The 19,446-nt window shown below is 46.9% G+C and overlaps 1 protein-coding gene across 1 annotated transcript; it reads left to right on the top strand.

The window, feature by feature from the left end:
* Window positions 1–10,655: 10,655 nt before the first annotated feature.
* LOC144269838 (protein FAM162B-like) lies at window positions 10,656–19,073 on the top strand. Its single transcript, XM_077825766.1, has 4 exons — window positions 10,656–10,827; window positions 15,025–15,130; window positions 17,794–17,902; window positions 18,966–19,073. The coding sequence occupies exons 1-4, from the start codon at window positions 10,656–10,658 to the stop codon at window positions 19,071–19,073; spliced, it is 495 nt and encodes a 164-aa protein (XP_077681892.1).
* Window positions 19,074–19,446: the final 373 nt, after the last annotated feature.

Below are 19,446 nucleotides of genomic sequence, written 5' to 3'. Positions count from 1 at the left end.
CATTAGAAAAAGTCATATCTGGATTTCTGTGACCCTCTATACTCCAGTATATCACAGCTGACTGATGCCTACCTATTCCTAATACTTACTGAGTAAATTGGAGCCATGATATAAATCCTTGGTTTAACTCTGAGCAGGGGTGCTGGGGGTGCAGAAGCGCCCCCTGCTTGAGGTGGTTTCCATCATACCCAGGGTTTACAGATTTGTTTAATGGCTCTCAGCACCCCCACTGTACACATTGCTCCAATGCTGTGGACTCTGAGTAGAACTCTTGTGTGTTTTATATTGAAAATTATAGCTAAAGTAAAGTTCAATGCCCAGGGAGTCTTTCCTTTGACCTCAATGGGTGTTGGATCCAGTCCTATGTACAGAACTGATGGGACATAATACACCAGTTATGATCCGCAGTCCCGAAATCCTTATTCCTATGATCGAGCTGTTCTCCACAAGTAGCCCCATTAAAGTCAGGGGAATGACTCATGTGAGTAAAAGTTACAGGACGAGCCCCTGGAGTTATTAAAACCTTGTGTTGTTAATCATGAATGGCAAAACATGACTAGTAATTTTGATGTAACTCCAGGCAGGAATAAAGGTGTCCAATGATAATGAACAGGCAATCTTGTTAGGTAAAGATAATTTGCAGATTGCAGTGTCAGGCACCTCTGCTCAGGCAAGATGTAATCTGTTGTAATTGAACAAAATGCTTAAATACAATAAAGCAGATGCCAGGCCAAATCGTGGTCCTGGTAAAGTCAATGGCAACACTCCCATTGAATTCAGTGAGGCCTGGCCTAGGCCTATGAATCACATTCAGCTGGTATATTTGTTTTATAAGAATAGCAGGAGAAAATAAACTGTTTAGATTGATTTTATTGATAAGAAGCTTTCATTGTCATTGTGGGCAGGTGGAGACCACATTAGACCGAGCAGACATCTCCAGTGAGTGCCTAACCACTCAGCTATTGGCTATTCCAGTGTGGGTGTCTCCCCCTGACCAGGAATTACATCCTAGCCCCAAGAGAGCTTCCTACCTGAAGTTTTGTCAAGACTGGTATGTTCCTGCACAAAGTTTCAGTTTTGACAAATCAGCATTTTCCAACATTAACCTGTTGTGTCAGTAAATTCCTGACCAGCCCTGCTCAGCACTTCTTCAGCAGGAAGTAGATTCTGCTACTTCTAAACAAGACTAGACAAGTTTGTCTTCAGTTAAATGTTCTCCATACTGAGGTTGATGGGTCCCGCTAGATGCTCACCTGGTGTAAATTTTTCAAATTGCAATTAACTGTAGAGCTGGGAGAAATTTGTTAATTTTTAAAAGTTGACAAAACTTTAAAGTTTGAAATGCCAAAAGCGGGATGCCTTCCCTTCCCCCCACAAAAGAACTTTCCTCGTGTAGTTTTGAGCAGCTGTATTATGCTTAGCGGCTGCCTCTGAAAATAGCGGAATTGCACTTGACTATCCTTAAGAAAATATACATCTAATGGCTTCATGTTGGTGGCAGTTTTCCAAGCTTCTGCATAAACCATCCAAGTTTAGTTTTGCTCCAAGGTGCTGCAGTTGCAACGTGATGACAGTCAATGATCTCTGACCTTGCCCTGTAGATGGTGGCAAATAGCCAGTGAGCTTTTGATTTCTCATGGATTTGCAGTTGTAGATCCTTAGGCTAAATACCTTCCAAGTCACCAGGAGAACACAAGACCCCATGAAATATGAAGCTGCATCCTCTCTGAAGCCAAGATGGCAGGGAGCGGGCACCTAGACTGAGATGGAGTGAGGTTTTAAGTGAACACCCAGGGTGTGACAGAGTGGGATACGTCTGATCAAATTATTAACACAATCTTGTGATGGGGCTTATGGATTGTTTTTCTTACTCCCACAGTATATAAAGCAGTTTGGGTTCAGGATTCTGTTACTAGGGACTTGGTTTTACTTGTGCGACTCTCAGAATTTTCTAATATTTAATTACATTTAAATTTAAACCAAGAGAAACACAGAAAAGAGGGAGGAGGGGAAGGGAAAGAAAACAGAACTCTGTTTGACGCTTGCAGGCCAGTGGCGGAACAGTGGCTGAGCCCGGAGCCCAGCTGTATGCTCCTGCTTCTGACGCTGCACCCACCTCTGTGTGCCATCTGAGCACTGGGGGCTATGCTGTTTGAGCTCTGCCCCTGACTTCAGTGAGGTGAGACTGGGCCCAAAGTGGTGTGCAAGCCTAGGTGTCGGCCATGCAATGCTTTCCAGGAGCATCTGTAGGTTTGTTGTGTTGTTGTGTGATAGTAAACACCCCACCCTCTGTAGCTTTATGATTAATTTGGGGTGCAAAATGCATTTGTCACTAATAACAAATTCATTCTTTGGTGGTGAGTTAGAGCCGAATTATAAAGATGATTGGTGAGACTCACAGAGACTTCGAATTTTATTAGTAGCACGATCAATATAAGTGAAATCACAGAACTAGAAAAACCAGATAAGGTGACAGCATCACATGTACTCCCAAACTGTGGGCCTGGGGGTTCCCCTTAAGGTGAGATTAAGTGTTAAGGTTGTCACCATCCTGCTATCTCAAGGTCCCACAGATGGTCGGGTTTGATTCCCTTTTTATGCACCAATTCCTTACACCTACCTATTGCTGGGACCCTTTGTGGTTAAGTTTTGGCCTCTTGTCCATATTTGTCATTCCCGCTACCCATGTGGGTGGGTCTAACAATTGTCATAAGCAGCGGTGCAGTTCAAAGGTTCTCTACGCAATAAGTCTGGCTAAATAAAGCCTTTACAGCCTAGACAGTTTATCACAAGGTCTATATTGCTAAATCCTCTCACCCAAGGTTACTCACCAATGCCAGCTTTTAGTAGGCTTCCTGGGGCCTTGTGCTAACTGTTGCTACCACTAGGCCTCCAGCTAAATACTAGACCTCAGACAGCAAAGCCCACTTTAAAATGTTCTGTAAGGCTCTTTGCATTCGAAAGTATGATACCTGTAGGTTCATTCATAGACACTGACTCCGTGGGTGCTCCGGGGCTGGGGCATCCGTGGGGAAAAATTGCTCCCCGCCCTGCCCCCCCCCAGCTCACCTCCATCTCCTCCCCTGAGCACGCTGCCGCGTCCTGCTTCTCCCCCTAGCTCCCAGCACTTGCGCCGCAAAACAGCTGTTTCATACCGTAAGGCTGGGAGGGTGGGGGAGGAGGGGGAGCGCGGCGTGCTCAGGGGAGGAGGTGGGGCCAGGGCGGGGATTTGGGGAAGGGGTCCAATAGGAGCAGGGAGGGGCGGAGCTGGGGCAGGGACTTTAGGGAAAGGGTTGGAATGGGGGCAGGACAGGAGCGGGGCAGGGATGGAGTTTGGGCGGGGCCAGGGGCAGGGGGGCGCGAGCACCCACCGGCACAGAGAAAAGATGGCATCTGTGGGTTCATTTGCACTATTTAACAAGCACCTTAACTGCAGCTAAAGACCTAAATAATTATTGACCTGATCACCACTCCTGGGTCCATGTTGTTCAGACCGATAGGTCAAATGTTCAGCAGGGAGGAAGCGCCTGGCACTGTGAGAAGAGTGCCCCTTTCCCAGAAGTTCTTAATTACTGAGCTGGGAAGCGAAGGCCCTGCTATGTCAGTGGTGGTCTGACCCGCGTCACTGTCGTGAGTGAGCGCCTGGCAAACATTAATGACAGTGTCCTCACACTACTCTGCCTGTTTTAAAGATGGGGAACTGAGGCTCCCAGAAACAGCTGGCCTAAGGTCCCACAGGGAGGCAGGGCCAGAGCTGGGACTTGAACCTACGCTTCTCATGTCCTACACCGCTGCCTTAGCCAGAAGATTGTCATTTCTGTGGAATGCTGCGGCTAGGGTGACCAGATGTCCCGATTTTAGAGGGGCAGTCCCGATTTTTGGGTCTTTTTCTTATATAGGCTCCTGTTACCCCCCACCCCCTGTACCAATTTTTCACACTTGCTGTCTGGTCACCCTAGCTACGGCAGCCCTCAGGGGCAAGCTGTAGGTCAGTTTCCAGTCGGCTTTAATATTTATTTAAAAGAACGCTCTTTGGTCTAAAAGAAACTGTGTATTGGGGGGAGGGGGGAAGAGATATGTATTTGTAAAAAGTTCTATTGTTAAACCAATACTAACTCAGGGAAAAAGACGTGTTGTTCAGGTTATTCCCTTGGAAAAGTGCTTCTTCCCCAGTGGCCTTTCACACAGGTGCTTGGTACAAGAGGTGTGGTTCACTGTGCAAGCTGTAAAAAGCGTATGACTGAAAACAAGGCACTTGCCAGAACAATCTACAGCCTTCTGTAATGACTCAGCCGCATAACACTGCAACTCCAGGTAATTACCTGCTCTGTTCATTCCCTCCGGGGCACCTGGCACGGGCCGCTGTCGGAAGACAGGATACTGGGCTAGATGGACCCTTGGTCTGACTCACTATGGCTGTTCTTATGTAATGCACTGGGTTAGTGGATGTCCAAGGTATTTCTCCAAGCTCTGCCCGTACAGGGCCAATTCCTGCAGAATTTACTGAATCCCCACCTAGCAAACTCCCATTGTGCTCTCTGGGATCTTTGAGCAAGGAGAACGGGATTAGCCCCGTAGCCTTAGTGGGAGGAGAGTGATGTGATGGTGGGGGAGACAGTGTGAGGAGAGGTTTCAGAGTAACAGCCGTGTTAGTCTGTATTCGCAAAAAGAAAAGGAGTACTTGTGGCACCTTAGAGACTAACCAATTTATTTGAGCATAAGCTTTCGCTGTAGCTCACGAAAGCTTATGCTCAAATAAATTGGTTAGTCTCTAAGGTGCCACAAGTACTCCTTTTCTTAGTGTGAGGAGAGGGGACCAACAAGGTGTTGCAGGGTGTGGGGAAGCTGTGTGCAGAGAAGTGTGCTGAGAGGAATGAAAAGGGCATGCTGGGAAAGGAGAGAGATGCCCATGGGGAATGAATGACATGGAGGTGGGACGAGTGTGAGGAAGTGGGAGAAAAGGGGTCTCTGTTTCGGCTGTCCTCCGTTGACAACCCTTTGGGACTATTGCAAGTTCCGCGGGAGCAGAACATTGCAGCAAAAGTTCCGGGCCAGATTCTCTCTTCAGTGGCATTCCCCCAGAGCGGCACCAGCGTAACGAAGAATGGACCCTGCTCCTCAGTGTGCCGGGTGACAGCGGTCAAATTGGTAGTTGCTCACTTCTTGGTATGAAGGGAAACTGGAGCTGTGCTTTCTAGTCAGCTGACTGAAGAGACAATCTATCCCAGTGAGCATGGTGACATGGGGTGGAGGGGAAAGCCCAGGCCTGGCAAGGTATCACTGCCCTGGGACTCAGCTTTTGGCTGGGCTTGGGCAAGAGGGCTCAGGGCAGCTGACACAGAATCATAGAAATATAGGCCTGGAGGGGACCTTGAGAAGTTATCAAGTCCAGAACCAAGTTAACCTGTGAAAATTGCTATGAGAAGTCTCTGCCAAAGTAAAAATGCCTACTCTAGCTGTTAAATGAGGTTTCTCCATGCCTTCCCTATCTGCACAGAGTTGGCTGTTGGCTTCCAGCTTCTCGTTGCCAATTTGATCCTTAAGGAAGGAAGCCGTGCTGAGGAGTGAGTTCACGCCAAGTAAATGCTCAGCAGCATTTGCAGTAGAGAAGGACATTAAAGTGCCCCACCAGATTTTGCAGCAAATAAATACTGATAATCAGTGGCCAAAATCTTGCTGTAAAATGGTCCATTGCAAGTTTCTGATTTCTGCAGAAGCCAAAGGGGGAATTAGCCACAAGGTAGAAGGCTGCACCCAGCTTTAGACACCGTTTTGAACCCAGGTTGTGTGTGTGAGGGGAAGACAACTATGCAAGGTGAATGTGAAACTAGCCTGGCCCCTTCCTCACGCACAGCCCCCAGCCCAGTGGGATACAGAAGAAGGAGCTACAGAGGGCTGGGAATGTGGGTGGGGAGGGGAAGGGCAGAAGTCAGTCTCGCTCTCAGTCTTACTGACAGGTTTCAGAGTAGCAGCCGTGTTAGTCTGTATTTGCAAAAAGAAAAGGAGGACTTGTGGCACCTTAGAGACTAACAAATTTATTTGAGCATAAGCTTTCGTGCATTCGGATGCATTCAGTGGAAAATACAGTGGGGAGATTTATATACACAGAGAACATGAAACAATGGGTGTTACCATACACACTGTAAGGAGAGTGATCACTTAAGATGAGCTATTACCAGCAGGAGAAGGGGGAGGGGGGGAAATAAACATGGGGAAATAGTTTTACTTTGAGTAATGACCCATCCACTCCCAGTCTCTATTCAAGCCTAAGTTAATTGTATCCAGTTTGCAAATTAATTCCAATCAGCAGTCTCTCGTTGGAGTCTGTTTTTGAAGTTTTTTTGTTGAAGAATTGCCACTTTCAGGTCTGTAATCGAGTGACCAGAGAGATTGAAGTGTTCTCCGACTGGTTTTTGAATGTTATAATTCTTGACGTCTGATTTGTGTCCATTTATTCTTTTACGTAGAGACTGTCCAGTTTGACAGTCTTAGTCATTACTTGGGCAAACGCCCACTGAAATCGATGGGAGTACTTACTGACTGTTGCTTAAAAACCGAATACAGACCTCATTGTTTGGCCTTTAACACAGGGCTTAAGGAGTACGTAGAGCTTTGTATGTTCCCACCTAGACTGAAGTAAAATTCACCCCTGCACAATCGGTGCAAGAGACACTACTAAATTTCAGGGACAAGTAAATGCCTTTGTGGTTTCCAGGGAATATGTCTGTTTTTTGCGCATCCTGAAGTGCTGTTTCTGTCCCCACAGACACGATTGTTATCACTGTGAGTGGCTGTTCCTTAACAACTGACAACCCTTCGGCGGAGAAACACAGGGGGCCTGCAAAAGCTGCTGGTTTCTCTGTGTTTGAGAGAGACGACTTGAAGAAAAAAAAAGATAATTTCTCCTTTTTAAATTCAGACCACAACACGGTGTAAAAGCAGACATTTGAGCAATGAGCTGTTTTGGGAACTCCATTTAAAGTGAAACTTGCCCCGGGGCCCAGATTATTCATTGAGGTGGGGCTCTGCTTTTGTGCAGGGCCTGGGATGTGTTAAACACAAGAAGCACTGATCTGAGTGCCAACAAGCATTTTAAGCCTGGATTCAGCAAGGTGCATACTTCAAGTGACACACATTCTTAGGTCCCTTGCTGAACCGGGGCCCCGAATGGCACCTAGAAGGCTGAGGACCCCAGGTTTCCCCCACAGGTGGGGCTGAGGGGAGAAGGAATTAGAATGTAAGAGGCTCTAAGCGTGGCAAATGGAGACCTGTTCCTGCTCCCCACATCCCAAGCCCCCGACTCTGCAGAGTGAGTTCTGAAGGGCAATCCCACGCTGGGACCTCAGTTTTCTGTACAGGAGTTAGTGTCCATAAGTGCTGGGAAGGCCCAGAGACTCCCCTGGACATTTCTGCTGTGCAGCCACAAGGTAAGGGAAGGGGGATGATGGCACAGCAGCATGGCTCCTAAAGGAAATGAGGAACTCGGAGCAGCAAGCAGAGTTATGCGCACCAAAGCCTGCATGTAAAACTTGTCTCTCTTAAACCAACCCCCTCCCCCGCTTTTCCTCTGCCCATCTTCCCTCAGTTGTCTCGCTCCATTGATATTCCCAGCCGGCCCGTCAGGTTTCTGCTGTGCCTATTCGATCATAATCACGTTCACTGAGTAACGTTGGCTTGCAGGTCTAACTTGCAGCAGAGTTTGCAGCTGGAAGCTCAAACTCCCATTTAGTTGCTGTATGGCTTTGTAATCTGGAAATGGATCTAATTTGCTTTACTGAATTACAAGCAAATTAAGCTAAATACATTGTGTTATGTCTGGGTGCATTGTCTGTTTTTCATCAAGGAGAAAAGCAGTAAATTGTCATCAGCACAAGTTTTTTCCTTCAATGTCAATAAATTCATGTTTTCTAAAACATAAAACATCTCTATAAACAGAGGAGTATTTTCCCTTGGGGCCAAGGGCTGAATAGCTTGAGTAATTCATTTTGTTCCCTCTGTCTCCCATCTTTCACCACCCAACTCCTTAAAGAACATCCTAACCAACAACACAATCTGTGTTCTATCACACCTCCCCCCACCCCCACGCTTTGATTGTCTTAGGCAATATTCAATTTGATAGCGTTAAATGGTTCTTAAAACTTTCCCTCTGGCAAAAGCCTCTTCCCTTCAAATTAGAATTTTTTTTCTTGGCTATAAATCAACATTAGAGCCTCATACGTATAAACAGAGTAAATAACACAGCACTCTAAATAGGAAATTTATTTTGCATTTTCATTTCATGAACCATTAGAGAGAATATTGTGCAAAAACCAGAAGGGGAAACATCAAGCTGATAAAATGACAGTGTTCATGCTTCATTCTGTGTGTATAACATTTTAATAGGGATGATATTATTAAACACATTCAGGACCACCCAGGCTTTGTTTAGGTTACAGCTATGGTCCAGTGATCACTTCCATTCAAGGACCAATATTACAAAATGCTATACTGTAGCCAGACTAATTTTAACTGTCACATACTCTTCTTACTTTGCTGACTACAAAATATTGCAAGTTTGGTTCTGCTCTGAAATGTTACTGTGCAAAACGGGCACTTTCTCCTTCGATTGCCTCCTTCTCTGTGGTTAACCTCTTAGCTGTTTGGGAACACAAATAAGTTTTTGATGATGTCCTCCTCTTTGCTCTGCAGCTCCAGCACAGCTAAGAGAGAGTGCATAATATGAATAGGATCATTTTCCAAGTTCTCATTTACAGGGAGGTTAGTCAGTGACATCAGAGCCAGGGCTGGGTGGAAATTTTCTGATGGAATGTTGTTCTGCTGAAAATGCTGATTTGTCAAAACAGAAAAGTTCTGCGGGAATGTCCCATTTTGACAAAATTCCAGCAGCAAGCAGGCAGGTTTCCAGTCGGAACTTGCTTGCCAGGCAGGTTTTGAAATCTGCCTGGTTTCCTGTTCACTTGCCCACTTGATTCTTTGACAGCCTGGCAGCCCTGGCTCCTAGGAAGCTCCAGGAGCCTTGGAAATGTTGCTCAAAGATCACAACAGTGACTTTTTCAAAACAAAATTTTGTAAAATGTTTGTAACAAAACCCAGAACCAAGTGAAAATTGCTTACTTTTAGTTGTTGTGGCAGATACCAACTTGGTTTCAGGAGCCCTGAGACTCATGACCCTGGGCCAAGTTTCAGATACAACTGTCTGAAGTTGTGGCTTCTGGTGGAAAGCATCTTAAATTGAGTGGCTCCGAGTGGCTTCTACTTGAAACCAGGCATAACACAAAGGTGTCAGATGAATTTTGCTTTGTATTTGGGGATTTATCACAAGATGCACAGCAACTAATTCAGGAGGCAAGAACTCCTAAGAACTGAAACTGCCAGCTGCCTAGTCCTCTTCTCTTCTCTTCTCTTCTCTTCTCTTCTCTTCAGACTGCTCTCATCACCAAAAGGTTGGCATGCAATCAATCTGCTTGCAAATTTGAGGTTTTTAATCATTTCTTTTTGATGTACAGGAGATAAATTAGTTAATGGATGGCCAATAACAACAAAGAGCTGAGTACTGTGACATCCACTGAAATCCAGGGCCAGTAATATATCTTGATTAAGGCTAAGATATTGTCACGGAGGTTATGGAAGTTGGTGCAGGCAGTGGGGGGACCCCACAGCTCCAAGCTGCTGCCGTGGGGAGCCCTGCAGCTTCCAGTCCCTGCGGGAGGGGGCAGACCCCACAGCTCCAAACTGCTGCCTGTGGCAGGGAGGGGCCCTGCGTTTTCAGCCACCCTGGGTGGGGGGCAAACCCTGGAGCCCCAGCAGTGGTGGGCGCTGGACCTTCCTCCTTCTCCATTTTGTCATAGTTATTTTTAATAAAAGTCAGGGACAGGTCACGGGCTTCCGTGCATTTTTGGTTAATTCTGATGACCTGCCTGTGACTTTTACTAAAAATAATCATGACAAAATCTTAGCTGTAATCATAATAAGTTCTCTCTCCACCAGCCTATACTTACTGTTATTCAGTAACAAAGGAAGTGTCTCCTTCTTAAAGACTCATGTTTAAATCAATTGGTTTTCAAGATAAAATGTGTGTGATTGTTAAGGTCTCTCGTAGGCTTAACCTGAAATGACAATTAACAGCTACATAACTTCCCTTTGGGAAAAGCATCTTTTACAGCACTCCTTCTATTAACACAAACTGAGATTTCAGTTCTTGATCGATACAGTCATTGCAGAATTTGTTGTTGCTGGTCATGGGGGTATAAGAGAAATGCAAAATCTTTACAATCATTGGCAGCTCCTTGGAGCTACAGAGCGTGAGACATACAGTTCTCAGTGACTTAAACAGGAATTGGGTTAGGCCCATTGTACATAGGCAGGAGCAGTTAGGGTTATTGCCCTTGTGATTTTAAAGGTGTGTCTTTGAGCAAACACGAGCAGTAGATCTATTGCTCAAGTCATTGTGACTCAGCGAAGCTGGTAAGTGGTGTAAATATATGATACCGTCAGCGGACATACAGCAATTTAACCTTCGAACACCTGGCAAGTTTATTTTGATTTGCTGTGTGCTGGCCAGAACATCAGGTCTATAGGAGTAAATGGCTACTACTGAGTTGTCTATTCACTGAAGCACGAGAGATAGAAGTGGACATTTCAGCACTGGACACACAATGTTGGGGCGGCTATTGAAAAGTAAGCCTCTTGTCACAGGTATTTTGAGAGCAACCGATTTCTGGAGGTGTCCATGTACCAAGGATGCTCAGATATTGTTACAGACAAGAAGAACGCTTTGTAATAAAGCGGAGGCCACAAAGAAGGTTATTTCTCAAACAGCTATTCCAGGTGGGTAGAAATGTTTTGTTCTGTGTTTCACATAATTTACAGTAAAATGGCTAGTGACTGACCCGTTTCTCTATCCTCTAGCTAAGCTGAGGAGATTCTGTATGTTCTTTGTGGGTACCACAAAGTCTCTGAGACAGAGTCTCTGGCAGCCCCACCTTTTACAGTGTACATGGACAATTTCTTAATTTCCATTTAAAAATAGTCCTGCTTCCATCAAAGCAAATGTTCCCAGTTCATGGAAGTAAACTAGTTAAATTAAAAAACAAACCAGCCAGGAAATAGATGTATCTATTCATGCCCTAGTAATGAAGTCCTAGAATAGAAGCTATTCATATTATTGTAGGCAGTCGGCCGAGGCTGGTGGAGCTGCTATTAGACTCAGGCCTTGCAAAGTAAATTGTCACCTTAAGTTTACAAATATACCCTGATAGCAGCTCTCAGGTACCCAGGGTTCGTCCTGTAGCATCCAGGTAGGTCTCAACCCAGCCTCTGGCAGCGGGGTCTCTCCCCCAGCTCTTCCAGCAGTGGGAGCGTTAGAAATTGGGAGAACTGTGGCCTCGGTGCAGGAAGGGTTCGGGTCAGGCAGCGCCGAGGTTCTGTGTCCCTGAGGGCTCCTGCAGGCACCAAGTGAAGGTGATGTTTTCAGGCACAGAACGATGGCTAGGCAGGAAGCGGACTGAATTGCACTCCCTGGGCTAGAGAGACCCGGAGTGGGGATTTATCTTGAGAGAGGGCAGTTCGTGCTGGCACAGCCTTCCCATGGGGAGAGGTGGCTTGGAGGGTGGGGTAGCTGCTTGGCGCTCCATATGAGCCCTGCTGAGCAGCTTCTCCAGCAGCCATGATACCCGGTACCTTGCAGCAGCTGCTCAGCCACCTCCACCCCTACCAGTGTCACCCCTGGCTGCCGAGGTCTCCTTTCCTAACCTGCACTGCCAGCTTTCAGCAACCTGGCCTGGGGGAGGGGGCGGAAGAGTGGTCTGGCTGCCTGTCTGAACGGGGGCTGGCCCTGACAAAATTCCCCTGGAGCTTCAGCAGCCAAGAGTCGGGGTGCAGGGTGGAGGCTAGTAGCCATTGGGGATCTCCAGCTGACTCCCTGGGGATGGCTGATTGCCTGGGCTTCCAGCCCTCCCTGCCTTGCAATGGGCTGTCATCCTGCCCCAGCCTGCTGGTTTACAAGCCTGCTCTGCTGGGCACTGACTCACCATGTAAGAAAGCCAGCAGTGTGTCCCGCACCTCTGAACCACACCTCTCCCCAGGGCTGGGACAGTAAAAGCCCCCCCCCACCCCCTCCCGGGCCCTTCACTGTGTGAGAAAGGGGGGCAGGGTTTATACTCTGAATTTTTCAGCCTCTCTCAAAACTGGGGTGAAAGAAAGGCCTTGGTCAGAACAATGTGGTGTTATTTATCCAGGTAAACTCAGCAGGGAATGATGCTCTTTGTCTTCTGTCTCCTAAGTCTGTATGTAGCTTCAGAGTGCGTTTCATCCAGGGAGAGCAGCAGTAATTGTGACCATTAGCAACGTGGGGAGCTCAAGGGGAGCTGGCCACATCAGCTGCACCCCGTCCTCCCCTACCCCCACACAGAGCATTATGTGCTTCTAATGCCACTGTTTATTTTCAAACTCAAGCAGCATAGTCTCGGCTCAGGGGGGTTGATTTTCTCCTGCCTTGTGCCTCAAGTTGTCATCTACAGCTCCACGTGGCCAGAGCAGATTCCTCGGCTCACTTCTAACTGTGCGGGATAGAAGGCCGTGGAAAACCAGGTGCTCTGGCATCCGGCTCGCCATTTCTTGTTACTCTTTCACAGTGGGCTTACTTCAACTGGCCTCATTTCAGACCCAATGTTGGGAACGCATTTCCAGGCTGGGGCACAGAACTTACTTTGTAGTGACACATGTTGAGAGAGAATACCAACGGGCTCCCCCGGATAATCTCGTGTGGTGCAATGCATCCTAATGGTTGTGCCTGTCGCTAGCTCTCATGAAAGCATGTTGTCAGCCTCCCAATAGACTGTATCTTAACACAACCTCCCTCCTCATTCTCTTTGTGGAATGGCGACATTGTCAAGGAATTAACACAGCAGACAGGTTGCTAAACCTCACTATTTTGAGCATTTAAAAACAAGACGAAACAGGAGACAGGGTTCCTGGTCAACAAGACTCTCTTCAGCAAAACATCCCACTCCGCTCTCAGAGTCAGAGCATCTGCCTGGGGGAGAGGAATGGGAAAGGAAGATAGATAAGACCTTTGAGGAAGGCAGGCATGGGTCCAGGACATTCTCAAGTTCTGGCCCAGAGCAGAAAGATTCAGCGGGAACCAGAGCACGTGGGGAAAGGGGGCAGAGATATCAGAAAGCCCTTGTGCTCAGTGTAAAGAGATATTGGGGAGAGTATGGGAGGCTCTGCAGTGACTGGGTGTGCCCCGTGGTGGTCCCAGTCTCGGGGAGGGGTAGAAGGAGCATGGAGGTGCTGGACTGGAGAATCCTGGGAAGGGTTGGGGAGGGGGCCAATGTTGGCAGTGGCCCTGGGGCAAACAGAAAACAGGGAGGGTTGAGTTTGAGGCAGCTGGTTCAGGGGCATGGCAGTGGAAAAGCACAGACTCTTCCATGGCAGCAGGGCGGTGTTCTGAAGTGGTGCGATTATACCCCTGGCACAGAGGAAGAATGGGCAGACGGACACCTTTTGTGGACTTTTTGTTTGGTGTTTGTTAACCTTGGAAAGGGAGAATTTTTTGCTGGTTTGGCCCAAGCACAAAACTGATCTAGTCACACCAGCAAAGAGGGGAAACTACAGCAGTGGCCATGCCTGGCGATGGAGGAGTGCGACTCTGTCCGTGCGGGGCAGGCCTGAAGTTTGTTCGGTTCCGGCTGGGTACCAGAGCAGCCTCTCCTGCAGCTGCACATTGCTGTACTAGATGCTGCAGCTGACACAGATACAATCAAATACAAAGAGATGAGGAGGAGGAATTGAGCTGTGTTTCTGACTTCTGAACACTGAACTGGAAGGGGGTGGGGGGGAACATCTCCTTGTAAATCTCTTGCTTGACCTGTGTGCGGTAATGCTGAAAAGTGGCTATAGTTTCAGACCAGCAATTTATTTTGGGGCTTTCTTTCTACAAACATAAATAATGTACAGTCTGTTTTTGCTGCAAAGCTTTTCCTGGGAGCCGTGTGTGTTGTTGATTTCAGTGAAGGGAATTACTGGGGTGGGCGAGACACTTGCCATTTACATCTGGGATCAAAGTACAGATCAAGCCATTCACCGTGGTGGGGAGAATGTCACTCTGACCTTGTGGTACGTTTTCTGTGATGCTGCCCTCAAAGAGAGAAAGAACCTTCGTTCCCTCGCCATTCATCCGAGGGCTCCAAGCAAAATCAGCCCACAGCGGCCAGGCTGCAGTTAACAACAAGGCACTTGGAGCCAGTCCTTGGCTGTGTCCACACTAGACTCTTATCCTCCCCCCCCCCCGCAGCACCATTTTTAATAGAACATCTCAAAATTATTTCTTTGAAACATTTTTTTTTATGGAAAAGGCTCATAAATGGAATGGAAATTCCCTCCCACCAAAGAAAAAGTTAATTTCCTTCCAACATTTTTTAAATTAAAGATTTTTCATTTCATTTACGGGCTTGATGCTGGACTGATCTAACGTCCCTTCTGGCCTTAAAAATCTGTGGGTGAAATCCTGGCTCATTGCAATCAATAGGAATCTTGCCATTGACTTCAGTGAGGACAGGGTTTCATCCTATGTATCTACGTTTTGCCCCCGAATTGGAAAAATCCATACAATTCATGACATGAAATCTTCTAACTTCTTGTAGAGTTGTCGTGAACATTGCACCATTGCAGCTTGCTTGGCAGAGTGCCCATCCAGAAAGTAGACCGGCCACTGGTATTTTAACCATCACTGGCAATGGTTAGACTACACAATGACTAAAAAACCCCTTTCATCGTTGCTAGCACCAGCTGAATTGCAATGGGGGACAACTACAAAAGAAAATGTCTAGACAGGGCCCTTGAGTTGAGTCGCTAAATCTCATTGATCTTAATTGAGGGTGGGTTTGCCCTTAATGACAGGTGTCCTCGAGCACATGAAGCCCTTCTCTAAACTTTCAGCCCAAGACTCTTTTTCTTTAAATGCAGCTTTTTACTTCCACTCTTAACTTAGCTGATGACTTTCTTTGGTACTATCTTTTACAGGCCGTGACACATTCAGAAATGACAGGAGACCTACAGCATTTGATAAAAAGATATTATTATGGGCGGGACGGTTTAAAAAAGAGGAGGATATTCCAGTTCTAGTATCGTAAGTAGACCTGTTTTCTTATGTTGTCAAAATCTCCACCACTGGGTATGTGTAGAACGGCCAGTTCAAACCTTCCCTTGCGTGGCCAGTCGCCAGCGCTAGGCTTACACAATGAGCGTTCTTTTTTCTAATAGTACAACAGGACGACGGGACCGTGCATGAAATGTGTGGGCGCACTGCTGTCTCAGTACAAAAACAATACAAGCCCATCTTGAAGCAGTCGCTTTTTTTGCCAACTCTGTAAGGTGAACTGAGTTAAATTGCTCTGGAGATTAGGAATTTCAGAAGAGGACAGAAATCATTTTTGACACAAATTGCTGGGTAGCTCACAAATCACTGAGCTGCCTAATGTCCATTTCAGGGTACGTGCTTTAACCACTGTTCTGAATCGGGAACATCCATAGCTTTAGCAAACAACATCTGAAGTGAGTTTCCATCAGGCCAGTTTATATTTTCATTTCCCTATTTAGATCTTTTTTTGAAAAAGAACATCAGTTCAGTGTGTAGAGACATTAATGCCACCTGGTTTTTAACATTGGTGTGTTTATGTGGTGGTGGTGGGCTTCTTTACCAGGTCCTCAACACATGCTTTCCCCATACAGATGTAATTAAAGCCACTCTTTTGCTACAGTTTCATGAGTGATTGGCTTAAGTTGTCATGCTAAAATGTCTATTGCAAGAAATAACAGTCAAAGAAGTGCCCTCAGTCATCTGCAGAGCCCAGTAGAAACATCTCAGCAATGACTATGAACAGTTAACAAGTCTCTGGGAAGACTGCATCTACCATCTACAGCCTCAAGGACCATTTCAAGCAGTCCCCTGGTGTTAGTAGGAAGGTGTTTGGGAAAACTGCCAAGGTGCAGGGCTGTGATGTCTGAGCTACAAGGACACCTCACTTAGTTGAGGACCCTAAGTAACAGAACTGCTGGGATCAAGCTTATTCCTTGAATAGTCCCAATAATTTTAACATGGGCATGGGTTTGCATAAAAATGCCAATGCCTGCAGCAAGAAAACCCAGCATTTACAGACTGCTTGTTTGCCACCTGCCACCTGCCCACAAGCACACATCTTTCTTTGTGCCCATAGGTACAGCACCGATGGCATGTTTTCCCCCTCATGATGTGTGGGAGGATTCGCAATACAGTTAGTTGTTGCCTAAGATCATGTTTGACCTGCTGGGAAGTGACTAGTGCACTCCTCATGATAGTGACCGTTGTGGACACTTAGCACAATTGAACACCAGGAAAAGAAACATTAAACAAAGATGTCTTCAAAGTGGGTGTTCTAACATAAAATATTCCCCTGGGCTCTCTGCTGAAGGAGGGGAACAGAGTCAGTGGGGAAACATGGGGGTTTCAACAAGTGGATTGATTCTAATGTGTATTTGATTTGGGGGTGGGGTTAGTGCAGAATCTGCCTCTTCCTGTGTCTCAGATCTGTTCTGTTTTCATATTTGTTTTCCATTCAAGGCCCTAATCCTGCAAGCAAGCACAAATGGGCTTAACCGCGCTGTGGTAGGGAGTCTCATTGAGACCCATGGGACCGTTAAAGGTCTCCAGGTGTTTACAGGATGGCCCCTGAGGTGCTGGCGATCAGTCACCACTGATGCCCAGTATAAAACATGGATTATAAGGACACGGTCCAGATCAAGTCAAGGGCAGAGCATAGCTCACTGTCCCAGGAGCAGAGTAGGAATCAGACAGTGCCTCTGGGAATCACAATTTGCTTCCTGACTTTTCCTCTGCCCACCTGCCTGTGCAAGAAGTGGCTTCTCTCCCCACACTGGCTCCCACGATGCAGGTGACCTGCACTGGGGAACGATGCTCACTTAGCCCTGCTGAGAATCTAGCCCTGGAGTCTGCTATTAACAACGTTTGTTACTTGATGGTCACAGTTGCAGATGCGCTGGGCTTCATAAAATCCTCCCAGCTGGTGTGCTACTGCCCCGTGCTTTAAGCCTTCAGCTGCTGCCCACTCGCTTCCATCCTCCTCGCAGCTGCTGGATGGCTTGCTTTGCTTTGGCTGACTTTTCTACGTTGAAAAGCGCCTCGTGCAGGAGCTTTTCTTGGAATGTGATAGGATGATAATGACAGACCCAAGGGGGAGTCGCCGTGAGAAGCAGCTGCAATGTGAAAGCTTCCATTAATCCTAGCCAAGACTTGCGTTCCTGGCCCAGGCCAGAGCGCCATGTCGCCCCACCAAAGGTAGCATTAGCCGGCAGTACCATCATTCGTACGTATCAATGGAGGTCAGACCCCCATCTAGTTTAAATCAGCACAGTCAGCTGAGGACGTGGCCCCCTGGATTTCAGTCATGAAAAGGATTAAATTGCACTCCGAGCTCTGCCACTTGTCTGCTCTTCACTCCTGAATGGGTCAGGAAAAGGCAGAGGAGCAGCATTCATTCCCTGGTGGGCCCCCTTCAGATGTTTGCTTTATGCAGCGTTTGGCTAAACCCCTCAGGCAGCAGCTAGTTGACTGTTAACTTCTCGTTTAACAATCCATTAATATAAAGAAACCAGAAGACCTCTGACCAAAATAAACTGCCACTGGCAAGAATTGTGCAATTCTTTAAACAACTTTCCCCTCTTGCCCCCCCCAACCCTCTTGTTTTATTTCATGCTGTTGTCATTTGACCAGATATCTGCTCTGCCCTTCTGCAGATCTGAAGTCATCAAAGCTGCTACGAACAGAGCGAGGATCAAAATTTGCTACATCACAATGGCCCTGACTCTGCTAGGCTGCTTGGTCATGATCATCTCAGGCAAGCAAGTAAGTATGTTTGTACTGACTGGTCAGCAACCGCACTGTTTGACCGGTGCAGATACGACTTTTTTCTTAATAAATACAAAGGTTTTTTGAGCAAATACACATTAACCAATATATTAGGGATGATGAGTTACTTACCACATGTTTCTGGCTGTAGTATGGTATTGGTGATGTGACTTATTGGACCATTATTCTTTCTGATTGACTTTGCAATAACCCATTGCAATACAACTTTAAAAACCAGTTATTTCTCTGTGGCTCAGTATAGGTCCTCTCCAAAGAGAATGGACAATTCCTACTGACTTCAGTGGGCTTTGGCTCAGGCCTAAGTGAGACACTGTATCCATTTCTTTCAGGCCACTCAGCCCATTCTTTCCCCAGTGCTGTGGGCTCACACTCCCCACTGAGCAGACCACGCAAGCTCGGCTTGCCCTGGAGGAATTGTCATTTGCGGCGGCATCGCTCAGCAGGTGCTTGATGTTCATGCTGCCCTGCTGGTTGTGAGGTAGACCATCCAGCGCCGTGGTCTAATTACACACGCATCAGCTGTGTGCAGTGACCATTCCTTGCTGGGCTGGTGTGACCCTTCTGATGAGTGACAGCACAGAAAAAACACAGCCTCCAGAAACGTCAGCTCAGCGTAGGTGGGAACAGGTGGCCTCCTGGCAGGGATGGGAAACCTTGATGTGGAAACTGGTGGCCTGAAGCCTATGAGTGAAATAAATTAAACAAACAGGGATGGGTGGATGGGCTTTGGAAGCAAACAAAAACAACTCCAGAGGGTCTCTGCTTCTGGGTCTTTCAGTGATGAAAGCCCCCCCCCCCGCCCCGGTTTGTCCTAGATGTTTGCATGCCTTTGGAGCAAAGGCAATATGCTTTCTCTGCTAATCAGAGGCTCCAAATGCTGACAATTAGGTGAAGCAAGGAAATCTATCTTCAATAACTTCTTTAATTGTAAAAAATCAAAAGAACACTGGGGTGCCAAAGCAAGAGAAGCAAACAAGTGGGATATTTATTGTTGGGGAAATTTTATTGTGCAAATGAGATTCACTGTTTATGTTCAAAGGCTGCGAGAAGAGACAACACGCTGCTGAGGATGAATGCTGAAAAGAAGGCCGTGTGGCGGGCTGAAGCAGAGACAGAACTGGAGGCAGCTGCAATGAAAACTCAGTGATCAAGGCGGGATTGATTTTAGCAGCCAGCGACAAGTGATTTATATATGTGGCACACGCACCTCCGTTCCGCTAACTCTTTGGAGCTTCTTGTCACGGCAAAGATTTCCGACAGAAAACTGGTTACTCATGAAATTTGAAACCCTCGTGGAAATGCCAGCAGACTTGGTTAGAAGCCTTCTGCTGATCTCTGAGCTTTTGTATAGGCCTCAGTTGGCGAGTCAGAATCAGTATATCGGCTTTTTTCCAAACCGACATTGGCCAGCTTGGAATCAGCTGAATAAAAGGACAAGGGTGGTTCAGAGGGTTGGGTGCTAGCCTGGGACTCTTGAGATCCAGCTTCAGTTCCTTGCTTTACCACTGCCTCCTTGCGTG

The sequence above is a fragment of the Eretmochelys imbricata genome, chromosome 9, assembly GCF_965152235.1.
Source record: "Eretmochelys imbricata isolate rEreImb1 chromosome 9, rEreImb1.hap1, whole genome shotgun sequence".
NCBI classification, from domain to species: Eukaryota; Metazoa; Chordata; order Testudines; family Cheloniidae; genus Eretmochelys; species Eretmochelys imbricata.
This window is presented reverse-complemented; position numbering and strand designations above follow the sequence as displayed.

Coding starts and splice junctions, on each gene's coding strand:
- LOC144269838 (XM_077825766.1), top strand. CDS start 10,656: ATGTTGGGGCGGCTATTGAAAAGTAAGCCTCTTGTCACAGGTATTTTG. Junction 15,131..17,793: donor GATATTCCAGTTCTAGTATC/GTAAGTAGACCT, acceptor GCCCTTCTGCAG/ATCTGAAGTCATCAAAGCTG. Junction 17,903..18,965: donor TGATCATCTCAGGCAAGCAA/GTAAGTATGTTT, acceptor TTATGTTCAAAG/GCTGCGAGAAGAGACAACAC.